Source organism: Mobula birostris, chromosome 8, assembly GCF_030028105.1.
Source record: "Mobula birostris isolate sMobBir1 chromosome 8, sMobBir1.hap1, whole genome shotgun sequence".
In the NCBI taxonomy this organism is placed as follows: domain Eukaryota; kingdom Metazoa; phylum Chordata; class Chondrichthyes; order Myliobatiformes; family Myliobatidae; genus Mobula; species Mobula birostris.
The window spans coordinates 82,028,056-82,045,315 of NC_092377.1; the positions used below are offsets into that span (position 1 = coordinate 82,028,056).

Below are 17,260 nucleotides of genomic sequence, written 5' to 3' on the forward strand. Positions count from 1 at the left end.
ATAGTCAAAGGCTTTTTCCCAGGTCTGAAATGGCTAGCACAAGAGGGTATAGTTTTGAGGTGCTTGGAGATGTCAGGGGTAAGTTTTTTTTTAAAAACGCAGAGAGTGGTGAGTGTGCGGAATGGGCTGCCAGCAGCGGTGGTGGAGGCGGAAACGATAGGGTATTTTCAGAGACTCCTGGATGGATGCATGGAGCTTAGAAAGATAGAGGGCTATGGGTAAGCCTAGGTAGTTCTAAGGTAAGGACATGTTTGGCACAGCTTTGTGGGCTGAAGGGCCTGTATTGTGCTGTAGGTTTTCTATGTTTCTATTAGCTATCCTCCAATCCTCCAGCACCTCACCCATGTATGAGGACATTATTAATATCTATTCAGAGCCCCTGCAATTTCTGCACTAGACTCCCACAGGTTCCAAGAAACACCTTGTCATGCCCTGGGAATTTATCCACCCTACTATGCCTCAAAACAACAAACACCTCATCCCCTGTAATCTGGATATGGTCCATGACCTCACTGCTACTTTGCCTTACTTCCATAAACTCTGTGTCCACCTCCCAAGTAGATAACATCGCAAATAAAAATCAATTTAAGATCTTCATTCAGCTACATGCATAGATGATCTTCCCGCGGACCAATTTTGTCCCTTACTAACCTTAGAGTGATCTTCGAGTAGGTTAAAAGGTTAGCATAACTTCGTGGGCTGTAGGGCCTGTACTGTGCTGTAGTACTCAATGTTCTAGACTGGTGCTTCAATCCAAGGTTAGGGGTTATAATAAAGAAAGAACTCAGCAGGTCGGGCAACATCCGTGGAAACGATGAGTCAACGTTTTGGGCCGGAACCCTTCGTCAGGGCTGAAGAGGGAAGGGGCAGAGGCCCTATAAAGAAGGTAGGGGGAGGGTGGGAAGGAGAAGGCTGGTAGATGCCAGGTGAAAAACCAGTAAGGGGAAAGATAAAGGGGTGGGGTGGGGGAGGGGTAGCAGGGAGGTGATAGGCAGGAAAGGTGAAGAAGGAATAGAGGAAAACAATGGGTAGTAGAAGGAGGCAGAACCATGAGGGAGGTGATAGGCAGCTGGGAGAGGGGGCAGAGTGAAATAGGGATAGGGGAAGGGAGGGGGAGGGAATTACCAGAAGTTGGAGAATTCTATGTTCATACCAAGGGGCTGGAGACTACCTAGACTCCCCCACTTTCTTTATAGGGCCTCTGCCCCTTCCCTCTTCAGTCCTGATGAAGGGTTCCGGCCCGAAACGTTGACTGATCATTTCCATGGATGCTGCCCGACCTGCTGAGTTCCTCCAGCGTGTTGTGAGGGTTGCTTTGACCCCAGCATCTGCAGATGATTTTGTGTTTATAATAAAGGGTACTTCCTTGGTAGCAAGGACATGATGTATCTCTACTCCATCACTAAAGTCTGCACAGTATCCAGATACAGTGCTGAGCTGGGATTTCCTGGTATTATGCTGGGAAATTGATTTCTTGGGATCTGGCACGGGATACAAATCCTCATAGATTTAAATGCATATTTTGGGGCAAAACTTTGGGTGGCAAGGTTACCTCATTTTATGATCTCCCAACACCTAGGATGCATCTACCACCTGTCTCCTACCCGTCCCTCCACCCTTTTATCCTGGCTTTTCTCTCCTGTCCTGATGAAAACATTCGGTCTCTGCCAGAAAACATTGGCTGTTCATTTCCTTCCATTGATGTTGCCTGACTTGCTAAGTTTCTGCAGCTCTTTTTGTGTGTTGCTCCAGATTTCCAATAGCTGCAGTCTCTTGTCTTTGTGTTCAACCTTTCAAACTGAAAAAGCAGGTCATTTTTCAAATAGTTGAGCTGCGCCAAAGAGCGAGTTATTTGCACAGGTGAGATAAACCTTGGTTAAAGATGGAATCTCTTACATTCCTTGAATCATGTTTAATTGTTTTGTACTTTTCCTTATTTTCAAATTCTCTCTCCCATTTTAAGTATATGAATTTTAAGATTTTTAAAATATCTAAATGTCAGACAATATTAAAAATTGACGACAATCACTTACAGATTTGCCCCTGGCGAAATCCCGCCCCTGAATTTACCGTCAACCAGAACTTTTTGGGTGCTTCCGCTGAAATTTGGGATGGGGAGGGCAGATGAGGTCGGTTCTCCGCTTGTGGACAAGGCGAACCGGAGGTATTGGTTTTAAGTGAGGTCGAGGTGAGGCAAATCGAGTCTAATGGATTATACGCTAGGACTATAAATTTGAAATTGCAAATATAAGATTAATTTCAATTTAACCCCACTTGTTCAGGTAAATACGATTAGGCAAATATTCACATGTTCAGTGCTAATGATTTAATAAAGAACGTATTCCTTCATGTGTACGGCTGTAAAGGTTTGATAGCTTAGCAAATGAGACAATGTCTCGTCTATTTTGTCACGTTGTCCAGTGCTGCTTGGAAGGTTTTGCTTACAGTGGGTGTACCTGCGACTCCCCGTAGTTACTCGCCAGTCTGCAGAAAGTGGAGAGCGTGACCCAAAAATTCCCAGCGCCAAATGCAGAGCATGTGGGGTTGAGAGTTAACCTGATATCAAATCAGGGCAAGGGAACTGTTAATCTCCACATCAGTTTGCAGCTCGGCAATAAATTAAGAAGTTCCGGGATTTGAATAAAGTATTACCTGGCTGGCAGGAAGTGGAAATCTCTGCCTTGAGGGGGATTGTTTGAAATCTCACCCTTCACCTTGCATTTTATCTTGAACCTTGGCGACGGGTGTAGTGCTGGTGGTAGGTCAGAATGCAACTCTGACTGGAAACGGGACTGTATTGCGTCTATTTTTCCCCCAAATTCAACCGAAGGAATGTTTTAATTGAACGTCGCGGATTTTTTTTTCTTTATCAACATTCTAAAGGTGAGTTTACCTGTTGAGTGCGCAAAAGCAGTAACCTTTAGCCAAAGGAAGACAACATCCTCTCCCTATAAAAATGAGTGACGGGCGCGGAGGATAGGGATGACTGCCGGACAAATACGAGGCACAAACGGCCCGGGATCTCCTTCCCTCTTAGTAGCACCCCCGCCACCCGCAAGGTTTTGCTGTGGTTTTATCACATGTTACAACCTTGTAGAAAGGATTTCATCTCACTTTCCTATTGCGGACTAAATACCATTTCTGTCTGGGAATAGCCCTCAATATTATCTCTTTTTGAATTCCGTCTGTTCTTTCTCTCGCGTTTATTTTGTTCTATTGGCGCCTCGCTTTCATCGACCCTTCCTCGCAAATCGTTATCAACGAACGCCCTTCATGTACTGTATTTGCTTGTTCAATAGAGCCATTGTTTTCTCCCGCCTTTTAATAGTCTGTAATATTTTAGAGCGGAGTATTTTTGTGGGCTGAGTTTTGTTTTGTCCCCCACATGTAATCACTTGTTCAGAAGCTAGCACTCTTGCTTGGCAGATGGTATCAAAGTTCAGTTTACATTGCCGGGTTTCCTTCAAGTTGATCACTAGGAATGTGGGACAACCAGATTCTCTCATTGTGGACGGCGCTGTTTGCATTTTTGGACAGCAGACTTTTGTAAATTCGTATCTAATTCTTTGCTTAGTCTTCTGCCTTATTTACATTGATTTATCAAGTGATGATGGCCTAATTTTATGTTGTTATTTTTTGCCTTTGTCCCTTTTCTGTCCCTTCCCTGAACTACACAATCCCTATCACTACATTTCTTTCCCCTCCACCTCTTCCTCAGTTCTTGACCACCTCCCTCCCATTATTCTGTGCTCCACATTTGTCTGGCAAATTCCATCACCCTTTATCACTTAAACCTAAAATGCCTCCCCACTCACCTGGGTCTTCCTACTCCCTGCCAGCTCTAGCTCTAACCCTTCCCTGTTTCCCTTGTTTCAGTCCAGACCAAGAGTCTTGACTTGAAATTTTCCACTATAGGTTATGCGTGTCCTGCTGGGTTCATCCAGCGCTTGCAGTCTCTTATCTCCAGACTTGTATGTTGTGTTCTACCTTTCAAGCTTTATGAACAGGTTGTTTTTCAAAGAGTTGAAATGAGTCAGAGTGAGATATTTAACATAAGTGACACAAGCCTGGGTTAAAGAGCGGATCAAAATAGAGGTGAAAGCATAAAATGCTGGAAACACTTCACAGATCGGGCTGCTTCAGTGGAGAGGGAAACATGTCGGTGAATGGGTCTTGGACCTAAAATGCTAATTCTATATCTGCAGATGCTGCCTGACCTACTGAGTGTTTTTAGCATTTTCTGCTTTAATTTCAGATTTCCATTTTAAACAGAGTATTTGAAGAGGAGGGTCTGTAAAGAAGAAATGTGGAACTCTCTTTAAACCCCTGGCTGTACTGCACCCCCCCCCCCATGAAGGTGGCTGATAATATTGATGTCAGAGGTGGGAGCTTGTTGAAAGGATCTGAACTTGAGGCTCTGAAAGTTTGCAGACTTTGTAATGCTGGAAATGGGTGCAATGTGGCAAGGCAACATCTTGAAAGAAGCATAATAAGGATGTGGCTTTTAAAGTTGGATTACATAGGGCTTAGGAGTTGCTTCTTGTCAGTGAGCATTGTGCATTTTGCTGCCTATATGTGCACAAATAAAACACGTTTGAAGGGTGTGTATTGTTCAGTTCATAGCCAGATGTTTGCGAAGAAAAAGCATTTTAGGATGTATATTGTATACATTTCTGACATTACATTGGACCTTTGAACCTTTGAGTACCTCTGAGGGAGGGGGGAAAAAAAACAACTTCTTTTAATGCTGTGTCCAGTAATGAGTCTGTAAGATGAATCACAGATGCAAATCAATAGATAAACGGTTGCAATTTACAATGACACCAGCTCTCTGTTCAGGCCATAAGACCACAAAACATCAGAGCAGAATTAGGACATGCAGCCCATTGAGCCTGCTGCACAATTTCATCATGGCTGATCCATTTCCCTCTCGACACCATTTTCCTCCTCCTTCCTGTAACCTTTCACGCCCTGACTAATCAAGAACCCATCAACCTCCACCTGAAAAGCACCTAATGACCTGGCCTCCACAGCTGCCTGTGGCAATGAATTCTATGGATTCGCCACACTCTGTCTAAAGAAATTCTTCATCTCTATTCTAAATGGAGATCCCTCTATTTTGAGGCTGTGCGCTCTAGTCCTAGACGCTTCTTCCTACCACCATAGGAAACGTCCTCTCCATATCCACTCTATCCAGTCCTTTCAACATTCAATAGGTTTCAATTAGATACCCCTCCCTCATTCTTCTAAATTCCTGTGAGTAAAGGTCCAGAGCCCTCAATCATTCCTCATATGATAAGCCTTTCATTCCTGGAATCATCCTCATGAACCTCCTCTGAACCCTCTCCAGTGTCACCCCTTTTTTTAAACCTGTAACACCACTGGCATTTAGGGCAGCAATAAAGGTCCTCCATCTCTGGCCGTGTTCACAGCTTCCTTCACAATGTGAGCACGTCCTTTCTTAAATAAGGGGGCCCAAAACTGCTAACAGTACTCCAAGTGGAGTCTCACCAGTGCCTTAAAAAGCCTCAGCATTACATCCTTGCTTTACATCTAGGCGTGCTGCTGCAGACCCTAGCTTCTGTCCATCTGCACCTATAATCTTTCAGAGGTATCTCAAGATGACCTAATAAGAGCAAATTATTCAGACAAGATTATGGAGTGGGAGTTATACTGATTTGAAATGACTGCTATGAAAAATGCATGATCACAGCAGCACATGGATTGCAAAGCATCACATAACTTGTGCCATTTATCAATGTGCCCAACATACTAGTCACAGGTGAACCTACAGCTGGTTACCTCAAGAATGAAGAGGAAATTGGGTGATCCAAGTTGATCACTCAGATTTTGCATCCAAAAATCATTAAATGTGATCTGTCATGAGTGTAAACCCCTCTCAAATCTGAGGGACTGTGTAACAAAGTCATGTAAAGACTAAGGAAATTAAAATGGTTCTTATTTTAGAAAGGGATGTGGTGCTGTTTTAAGTTAGCACACTCCTTTTTCATGAGCACTGTTTCCCTCAATTGTAGACATACTACATAAATCTTTAAACCTGGAAGAAGCTGGGATGATAACCATTCAAGCCTGTGATGCCTTTAATACGTGGCCAGTGACTTGAAACCATCTTCCAAATTATTATGCGTATTTTGATACTTCAAGCAGCTTCTCTTAAAAGTTCAAATTGATGTCAATGCTCTCTCTGTGAGAAGTAATACAACCTTTGCCATGATTCCCCTCTCTTGTGGGCTACCTGTCCTGTTCTTCTGCCACTTGGCCACCACACCCCTCCAATCGTTAATTAGTGTAGAGAAGTTGGCCACTCATTAATTCTCAATGAGGGAAGAGGTGGGTCATGTCAGGTGTGAAAACGTATAGGGCTGAACATTACAGATGCTTGACTCTCAGGGAAAAGTCAAAATCAATGCATTGCAGAAATCCTAGAAAAAAAGTTTTTTCTCAGCGGATAAATATGATTTATCTAATGTACACTTTTTTAGATATTTACAAATTAGGAATTTTTTACGTGGTTTGTTACCAAATTAATCTTCTGCTTATCCACCTAATATGATAGATGTTCTCTTTCAGTTTAAACCATTTCAAACAGGGTTGATAGCTATAATCTAGAAACTGTTACTGAGTTTACGAATGATATCTAATGTTAAAATTAAACGCGCTTGGGAATTGGAACTCCAAGAGTCATTTTCAGATAATCAATGGAGTAAAATTTTTAATTCGATTAACACCTCTTCTATTTGTGCCTGTCATTCCTTGATACAGTTCAAGGTAGTGCACTGGGCCCATATGTCAAAGGATAAACTAGTGTGTGTTTTCTCCAATATTAATCCTATTTGTGACAGATGTAATACTCAGTTGGCCACTTTAACTCATATGTATTGGTCTTGTATAAAGCTAGGTAACTTTTGGAGAGATGTTTTTAAAACACTATCAAGAGTTTTGGATTTGGATCTACAACCTCACTTGTTTACGGCAATTTTTGGGATTATCCCATCGGAAGCAGGAAATATTCCTGTTTCCGCTCAACGTATGATAGTCTTTTCGACCTTACTGGCTAGGAGAGCCATTTTATTGAAGTGGAAGGATTCTAATCCACCTACCGTCTTTTATTGACTTTCCTCCATTATGTCCTGTGTAAGTTTAGGGAAAATAAGAAGTCAGACATTTGATACATCCTTTAAATTTGAACAAATATGGCGACCTTTTATCCAATATTTTCATTTAATTTGATTTATTGCTCTTCCAAGTTTCTTTTTGAGGTTTTAGATTTGATCAGAAAGTTTTTCTCTCCTTTTTTTTGGTTGTGTCCTCAAAATGGACTGCCCAGTCCCTATTTTTTGTTTGTTTCGTTTGTTCTGTTTTGTTTTCTATAGTGTGATGGGTTTTTTCCCCTTTCTATTTAAAACCCAATTTTTTTCCTTTCTCCTTTTAACTGGTAAGAGGAGAATTGTTATTTTCTTTTTTTTATTATATATTTTATACTAGTTTGACAATATCTATGATTATGACAGTGTCTATTTTAATTTTGGTTACTGATGTATATATTTGAACTAATTCTCCTCTTGATTGTATCTACAAATGTATGTTTTTTAATCAATAAAAAGATTAATGAAGAAGAAAGAAATAAGTTTGTCAACTCTTCATGCATGAACTCTTAGATTGAAATTAGATTACGGTTTTTTTTGCATTTCTTGTATCTTTTAACAAATCACTTTTTGGGATTGGACATAGTATGTAGGGCTGGCACTTACTGCTTTCCATAATTGCTGTTGTGTGAGCTACTTCTTGAATCACTACTTCCAGTAGTTCTTCTGGAAAAGGTACTCATATATCGCTGTTGGAAGGAATTTCCAGGGTTTGGAGCCAGTGATGATGGAGGAGCAAAGATGAATTTTCAAGTTATGGTGGTGAGCAATTGGGGTGCCTGTGAACCTGCTGCAGTAGTCCTTGATGATAGGGGCTGTTGCTTTGGGACGTGTAGAGGAGTAGCCTAGGTCAGTAAATGCAATGTATTTTGTAGATGGTATAAGCTGCAGGCAGTGTGCATTGATGGTAGAGAGTATAACTGTTTGGTGTGCTTGGGGTAACAATCAAGTAGGCTTCTTTATCCTGGATTGTGTTGAGCACCTTGAGAGTTGGTGTTGCAGTGATCCAGACAAGTGGAGAGTATTCCATCACACTCCTATTTGGTGCTTCGTCGAAGTGGAAAGGTTGCTGGGAGGTGACTCACTCACCTCAGCATAGAAATAAACATTAAAGATTAAAAGATTAGCTTTATTTGTCACATGTTCATTGAAACATACAGTGAACGGCATTGTTTGTGACAACGACCAACACTGTTGGAGGATGTGCTGGGGCAGCCCTCAACTTGTAACTCTAGCTTGTAGATCTTAGAATGTGGAAGGAAAATATAGCACCTGGAGGAAGCCCCTGCAGTCATGGGAAGAACATACAAACTCCTTAATAACAGCTGGGGAATTGAGCTGGATCATTGGCACTCTAAACCGTTAACGTAATTGCTAAGCTACTGTGCCACCTCTGAGTAGTTCCGTATAAGTAATTATTGAAGAAAGTGCAGGAATGGTGAGGTAGGAGTAAACAAAGTTATTTCATCGTATTTGATTAGTTGTTTATTGGTGGAAGGGTCAGATGCTGATTTAAAAAGTCCCCCCCCCCCCACAGAAACTGTTAATTTCGCATAGAATGATCATAATGAATTATTCTATGTGCATGAGCACAGGGATTGAGAGAATGGCTATTTAATAGAGCATCAAAGTGCAGGTCGGCCCTGTCAATCCTTCAATTAATGTTCTCACACACACTGGAAACACAGTTACTGTAGGGTATAATAAATTATGATTATGAATAGGGTTTGGGATTCCATAGACTGCACTATTATTGTTACCTTCAAATTCAGCTTTGGTGACAAATTGAATCTGGGGTTAGCAGATCTGGCACTATGATGAAGTCTGGTGTTCTGCTTCATTACCAATTACTGCATATGAAAGTTAAGATGTCTGTCTATAACAAAGATGTTGCGTTGCAAAAGAAAATCTTTTTGATAAGTGAATTTACTTTAACTTTAAAAATAATTAAAGAGTAAATTGATGTAAATTAAGATAAAGATTCTAAAGTAAGTTATGATTATCTCTTAAAATGAAATGGTTATAGCAAGAACTTTGAACAAGACAGTGCAAACTATTTTCAAGTATTAGGCTATGTGAAAATTCATAGTTTGTACATTTTGCATTATTTTTCATTGCTAGAGCTGCAACTGTGTCCTGGCAAGATGACATCATCTAATGATTATGGAACCACTTCATGGGAGCTTAATGTCCAGGTGGATCAACCAAGTGAAGATTTGCCATTGGAGTTTCAGCTGAGAGTAACAGGAGACTTTCATGTTGGAGGGGTAATGCTCAAATTAGTGGAACAAATTCGTAAGTGAATTTTTCTTTTATATATTCTTCTCCCTTGCAGGTTGGTAAAATTACACAACCAAAAATTCACCATTTAATTTTCAATGCATTATATGAATTTTGTTCTGAGAGTCCCTCAGTAAAATAATATTTTGAAGTAGTCATTTTAGTAGTAAGTTTCAGTGACTGTTAGATGCTTGGGTATAGACACCATCCACTCCCTAATCTCCCCATTCCAGCTGTACAGTTCCTGTAACTTTTCATTCCTTTTGTTGAATCATTGTGGAAGAGGTAAAAACCAAATTCTTGATATTGTCAAACTTCTGATGAAGGATAAAACACTCTGTTGTAATCATCAGTATCTTTGAAATCCCTACAAACCATCTCCCCACCTTTGTAACATCTATATCAAATACTCCAGCAATCTATCCTCATAGCTTGTTTCAAATGGGCCAGCAATTAGACTAGGACTTTTAAAAAAAACTGAGTTAAAGAGAAGAATGAGAGAACATAGGGGGATATAGAACTAATGCAGACAAGTGAGATCAGTATAGGTAGGCATAATGGATGGCATTGACCCAAAGGGCCTTTTTCCATGCTGTACAAATCCAAGATTCTGAGTCCAGAGACCCTCTGTAAGGATAATACAGTTCAGGTCACTTTGTTGCAAAGATGCATGATCTTGTAGACTACATTTACAAGTCTGGATGCTTGTAAAATGGGTTTTTTTTTTAGCCCTTTAGCGTACAGTTTGCTCAATTCCTGATATTCTATTTTAGACTAACACTAATGTACAGATGCGCAAACAGAAATCCTCTAAATAAATTCATACTGATGGCAGTAGGGTGACATAAACCCTGATGAATTTCAAGAATGCAGCACACGGTGACCTGCTTAAGGAAACTAAGGACTGACAAAATTTGGACCTTAATCAAGGTCAAATTTACAAAGAAAGCACATTGTGTTCCCCTTTACAAACTTGTTGTGGGCAATCAATAATAAGAAAACAAAACTAAAAATCCAAGTAACTATCTAATGACAGTTAGGTTATAAGAGGTATCTGAAGAATTGTCAGTGACTGACGGTGAAACATTTTCTCACTAATCATTCATGCAGAGTGAAAAACTAGTATCAGGTTTTACAGTGTTCTTTGGTCAGAATGTTGGCAGCAGGACAGGACTAACCTAGAGTGATTTCAACACACCCACAAAATGATAACCGCTTCAGAAAAAGCTAACTTCTCCAGCCTGGTAATACCATGCCTATTGACCTTGGAGAGGACCATTTCATCCACTAGGTTAAGTTTTTTGCAAGTCCTGAAGGGAACTATTTTAATATTTGCTTATTCTCTTCGAAATTATTGTTACTGGCTCTCAACCAATCTGGCCAGTCTGGTGGAGGAAAGGTCAGAGATGTTGAAGGAGAGTTCAGTGGAGATTGGAGGATGTGGAGAGAGGTAACGTAAATAAGGGTTAATGTGGTGTATCAGAAAACAGTTCTGTTTTTGGTTCTGGTGAAGTAAATGAAGGGTGGTGGGATGGAGATGTGTCTCTACCAAAGGAAGTGTGATGTGCTCCTTCCCTCCTCTAGCCTGCAGGTCATCCTTGTACAAGGTGCAGCACTTGCTTAGCCCCCCAGTCACGGTCACATGAAGCCATGGGAGCAGGTGGTCGATGGTTGTATGAGCAACTGGTGCATATCACAAGTCCTGGTTATACGCCCACTGATGCCAGGCAGACAATCTCTGAAGAGTATTGATAGTGGATAGGGTCACCCGTCTTGTAAACACACTGCCTAGAAGGGCGCTTCTGCAGAAAAATTTGCCAAGAACAATCTAGGTCATGGAAAGACCTTGATCACCCACGTCATACGAAACGGCACATAGCAATCAAAATATGTGAGCAGCAGCTCATTTTGGAGGTCAGTCAAAAGTAGATTGATAAAGAACCCCATATTTGACACCCTGACACCCTATTTTTGTTTTCAATATATTTTAGGAGAAATGATTGCTGCTCTTCACAGTAAAATAGACAAGATGCACAAGGAATTATCTTAGAAAACCCAGCGAAGGAGAATAGGTTATCTTATAGGCAGCTGTAATGACAGGCTTCATGTTATACTAGAGAATTAAGTAATTAGAACCATCTTCATGTGAAGTACAAGGGCTATGGTCTAAATCTAAGAAACATGTTCCATTTAATGGGTAATCATCATTTTTTTCCAATGGGTCTTGTTATTTTTGACTCAAATAATATTGTTTAATTGCTTCAGTATGATGGCCTCTCTGATGGGCTGAAAGGTATTTTCATGGACTTCAGTACAGGACCATTAGATCAGTGAGAGGGATTGAATGTCAGAATATTGGGCATTTGAATGCCCTTGGATGCAGTCAAAGGTTCTTTTTAAAGCCCAAGTTTAATGCTTGCTTTTGTTCCAAAATATCAAGCTTGTATGCAGAATTGGAAAATTGGATTTTTGTAGGGACAGTATGCTACATATACCTGCTATATGAGGTAACGGATAATCTCAAGTTTAATGCCATATTCTGTTTTTAGCCCCGTATTCTTGATTGGCAGATCTTAAATTTAGAACACAAATTTAACTGTTAGCTTTCGGTAGGGGAGAATTTCACATTTTAATAAAAACAGATGCCTTCCACCTTCCTTACTCTACAGCTGTTTGAGTTTAGCCGTCGTGATGGGGAGAATTGGCATTTTTTGTCTATTCATGGGATAAATAAGTCTTTGCACAGAGGTCATTTATTGCCCATTCTCAGCTTTTTCATGTAACATTAAGAGTCAACTACCTTGACCTGGAGCCACAAACGAAACCAGAGAAGGTAGGCAGATTTTCTTCCAACTGTATCAGAGAGCATGGTTCCAACAAGTTCCTGAGACATCAGAGTGTTAATGTTCAATATGCATATTACAGAATTACAACTGATGTAATGCAGCTTCGGGTGAACCAAATACCATATACTAATAATAACTTTTCAACTGGGCCTCCTATTAATGAATTAAAAGAGGATCTTCTGGGTTGTAATTTTAGCATCTTGTAATATCAGCGATTATTCATTATTGCTAGTCTAGTGTTTAACACATTTGAACTTTGATATTATACAGCCTAAGCACTGATTCCGTGCAGTAATTGGTGACCCTGTGCTTTCCAGTGTTTTGTCCCTTTTATACTTTGTTCCATTTTCACTCGTTCATTTCTCTATTGATGCAACATAAGCTCATGAAACAGTGCCTCATCTTTCATCTAGACATGTTGCAGCCCTCAGGTTATAACAATAAATTTAATAACATCACTCTTGCTCACTCTCTCTCACTCTAAAAAGGGCACATAGTATCATATATTTAGCATTCACAAGAAAAACATAAATTATCTACAATTTTTGCAAGGAAGAACATAATTAGGACAAAAAAAAGCGAGGTCTATTTTAGTGCAAAGTGATCATAGTGTTGCTAAACTGTGGTGATTAGGATTGTGCCGATTGTTTCAAGAACTGAATGGTTGAAGGGAAGTGGCTGTTCTTGAACCTGGTGGTTTGCCGCTTCAGGCATCCGAGAAGAAGATGACATCTCCTGGACAGTGAGGATTTTTGCCAATGGATGATACCTTCTATCATTCAAATTGCTGTACCAGTCCATGATGCAAGCAATCAGGATACTTTCAACTGTGCTTTTTGGAATAGTTCCTCAAAATACTGATGGTATTTCTGTGTCTGACCAACATGTTATTGCATTTGTTACATTGATATCTAGGAGGGCCATTTTGTTGAAGTGGAAGGATACATCAGCTCCCACTTTGTCACAATGGTTCTCTCAAGTGATGCTATGTCTTAGTTTGGAGAAAATTAAAGTCGAACCTTTGAACCTTTATTTGATTTTGAGAAAAGATGGGGCTCATTTGCTCGTTATTATCATTTGAGTTAATTGATATAATTTTTCCACGATCTAATTGTAAATTCTTTTAGTATATTTTCTTTTCTTGCTGGCGGTTTGATGTTTATTTTTAGAAGCTTTTTGTATGACGCATGGCTCCGGGGTTGTACACCTAATGGGTTCTCTTTTTTTTCTCACTTTTCTGCTTAGTCGGTTTTTTTTGTTATCACAAAATTTTGTTTTCAATCTTTAAGATGATGGTTTTTTTTGAGGCATTGTAAGTGTTGTTACTTCGATGTACTCATGTTATTTTTCCTATATATACAATAAAAAGATTTGAAAAGAAAGAAAGGATACTTTCAACAGTGCATTTGTAGAAGTTTGTAAGAGGGTTTGTAACAAGGTGAACCTCCTTAACCTCCTTCCAAGAAAGTAAAGATGCTGTTGTACTTTTCCTTCTGATTGCTTTTATGTGCTGGGTCCAGGACAGGTCATCGGATATGTTTACACACAGAAATATAAAGCTGCTGACTCTCTCCACCACCATTTTCTCCCCGGTGTAGACTGGGGCATGTTCATTTTCAGCTCCTTTCTGAAGTCAGCAATCAGCTCTTTAGTTTTTCTGATGCTGAGGAAGTGGCAACACCACTCAACCAGACGTCCCATTTCATCGCCACCTCTGATTCATCCAAGAGTAGTGTCGCTGCCAGATTTGAAGGTGACACTGGAGCTATGTTTAGCCACATGGTCACGTGTATAAAGGAAGTAGAACAGGGGGCTAAGCACATAATCATGAGGTGTACCCGTGCTGATGATAATTCAGGAGTTGTTGTTGCTACCAATCCTCATTGATCGAGTTCTGATGATGAGATTGGGTGGGATGATTGTGTTGAATGCCAGTGAACAGCAGTTAGACATACAGAGCCTATTAAAGGTATTTCCCCCCCCAGATGTTTTCATATTTAATTGTTTTACAACATTAAATCACAATGGATTTAATTTGATTTTTTTTTGACACTGATCAACAGTAAAGACTCTTTTGTGTCGAAGTGAAAACAAATGTCTACAAGTTGGTCTAAATTTATTACAAATATTAACCACAAAGTAATTGACTGCATAATTATTCACCCTCTTCAAGTCAGTATTTAGTAGATGAGCCTTTGGCAGCAATTATAGCCTTGAGTCTGTGTGGGTAGGTCTCTATCAGCTTTGCACATCTGGACACTGCAATTTTTCCCCATTCTTCTTTGCAAAACTGCAGATTGTCAGATTGCATGGGGTCATGAGTGAACAGCCCTTTTCAAGTCCTGCCACAAATTCTCAATTGGATTGAGGTCTGGACTCTGACTTGTCCACTACAGAACATCAACTTTGCTGTTTTAAAGCCATTCCTGTATAGTTTTGGCATTATGCTTGGGGTCATTATCTTGCTGGAAAACAAGTCTTCTCCCAAGCTGCAGTTCTCTTGCAGACTGCATCAGGTTTTCCTCTAGGATTTCCCAGTATTTTGCCTGTACATTTCCCTGAAATGGTGTTTATTCTGATGGCCAAAAGCTCAATTTTGGTTTTATCAGAGCATAGAACCTTCTTCCAGCTAACTTCAGAGTCTCCCACATGCCTTCTGTTAAACTCTAGCTGAGATTTCATGAGTTTTTTTTCAACAGTAGCTTTCTCTTTGCTATACTCCCATAAAGCTGGGACAATTGAAGCATCTGGACAACAGTTGTATGCGCAGTCTCTCCCATCCCAGCCACTGAAGCTTGCAACTCCTCCAGAATTTTTATTGGTCTCTCAGTGGCCTCCCTCACTAGTCCCCTTCTTGTACGGTCACTCAGTTTTTGAGGGTGGCCTGCTCTAGACGGATTTACAACTGTGCCATATTCTTTCCATTTCTTGATGATTGACTTAACTGTACTCCAAGGGATATTCAGTGACTTGGAAATTTTCTTGTATTCATCTCCTGACCTGTGCTTTCCAAGAACCTTTTCACAGAGTTGCTTGGAGTGACTCCAGTGTAGTTTTTGCCAGGATACTGACTCACCTGTATGTTGGACCTTCCACATACAGCTGTATTTTTACTACAATTAGTTGAAACACCTTGACTGCACACAGATCTCCAAAACCAGATCTCTAACTAATTCTGTATCTTCTAAAAGTAATTGGCTGCACCAGTGGTGATTTGGTTTGTCATATTAAAGAGAGTGAATACTGATGCAATCAATTATTTTGCATTTTATAAATCTGTAATTAATTTAGATCACTTTGTAGAGGTCTGTTTTAACTTTGACACGAAAGAGTCCTTGTCTGTTGATCAGTGTGGGGGGAGAAAAAAGCCATATTAAATCCACTGTGATCCAATGTTGTAAACAATAAAAGGTGAAAACTTCCAGGGTGGGGGGGGGGGGGTTCTTTTTAAAGGCACTTTATGAGTCCCTGTTGCCCAGATGGCCCGGAGCAGAGCGAACAGCCAAAGAAATCACATTCACTGCTGACCTGTTGTGGTGATATGCAGACTGGATGGATTCAGGTCATTGTGAGACTGGAGTCGATTCACACCATAACTAACCTCTCCGAGCATTTCATTACAGTTGATGTAAGCACTACTGGATGATAGTCACTTAGGCAGGTCACCATGATCTTCTTGGGCACCAGTAAAATGGATACCATTTTGAAGCATGTGGAAGCTAGAGGTTGAATATATCCATAAACTCCAGCCATTTGGTCTTTGCTGCTTGGCCAGATACACTATCTGGACCAGATGCCTTTCGTGGGTTTACTGTATTGAAGAATGCCCAGAACACAGCCTCAGAGACTGAAATTAGAGGGTCAGCTGGGGATGTGGGGGCTTGTGTGCTTTCCCTGCTAACTTAAAAGTATCTTAGATTGCATATTGTGGACTCTGCCCAATGCATCATGAGCACGTGCCTCCCCATCATCTGTAGTACCTACAGGATGAAGGCAACATCCATCATCAAAGATCCCTGCTATCTGGGCCAAGCCATCTTTCTGTAGTAACTGTCAGGCAGGAAGTCCCACACCACCAGGTTCCAAGCACGTCTACTTCCCTTCAACATTTCTGTTCTTGAACCAACCAGCAAAACCCAAATCACTACAATCCAGTACGACAACTTAGACCACTTGGCACTAACATGAACTTTTTGTGTTGTTCTAGTTAAGTTCTTTCTAGCAAAAATGTGTGTAGTTAATGCATAAACTCTTCTTGGGCTGCCAGCCCTGTGCAGCTGTTGGTGTTAACTGACAAATATTGCGGTGAACTTCCTCCCACGTAGTGGGACAAGAAAAGGGATCTAGTGCTTTCCCGGTGTACATGACACACAAACTCTTCTCAGGCTTCCAGCTGGATACTAGAACTTTATTGGCTTACCTGTATGGGGAGGAAGTTCACTGCAATAGTTAAAATTGACACCTGTATCCGACTGGAAGCCCAAGAAGTGTTTCTGCGTCATATACGCTGAGAAAGCACTAGGTCCTTTGTGCATAATTTATTTTTATTATTGTGGATGCTGCTTTTCTGAAATGTGCCTGTGATGTGTCCACAAATAAGCTTTTCATTGTACCTCAGCAAAGTCCAACTTAGTGCAGAGTGGTCATTGTATTGCAATGCTGAGGTGGCGATCGAGCCCCTCCTTTGGTTGGGGTTGACCATGGATGTTGTGTCTCGGCTGTCTATGTGATATGCAAGCCAGGGCAGTACGACATGGAGAGCAAGCTGTTGCCCATGTTGCAGTCCCCCCTCTCCATGCTTCTGGTGAGCCCCGAGGAACAGCAGAGACTGATACAGTTTGGTACCAGCAGCATCGCAGAAGTTTCCAGTCAGCGTGGAACTCAATGTGGGACTGCCTAAGGGACTCCAGATCCAGATTTTTTTCCTCCCCTCAGGGTTTACTCTCGAAGCCTTCCTCATGAATGCAT

At 40.7% G+C, this 17,260-nt stretch overlaps 1 protein-coding gene across 3 annotated transcripts in view; it reads left to right on the forward strand.

Moving 5' to 3' along the window:
* Positions 1-2,554: 2,554 nt before the first annotated feature.
* fermt1 (FERM domain containing kindlin 1) overlaps positions 2,555-17,260 on the forward strand; it is an 80,411-nt gene continuing 65,705 nt past the window's right edge. The window contains exons 1-3 of one of the 3 annotated variants that reach the window (XM_072267094.1): positions 2,555-2,883; positions 4,256-4,382; positions 9,288-9,461. In XM_072267094.1, coding sequence (XP_072123195.1) covers positions 4,352-4,382; positions 9,288-9,461 — 205 coding nt within the window. In that variant the 5' untranslated portion in view covers positions 2,555-2,883; positions 4,256-4,351. The remainder of the gene's footprint in view (positions 2,884-4,255; positions 4,383-9,287; positions 9,462-17,260) is intronic. The other 2 variants (XM_072267092.1, XM_072267093.1) reach the window with 2 other exon arrangements.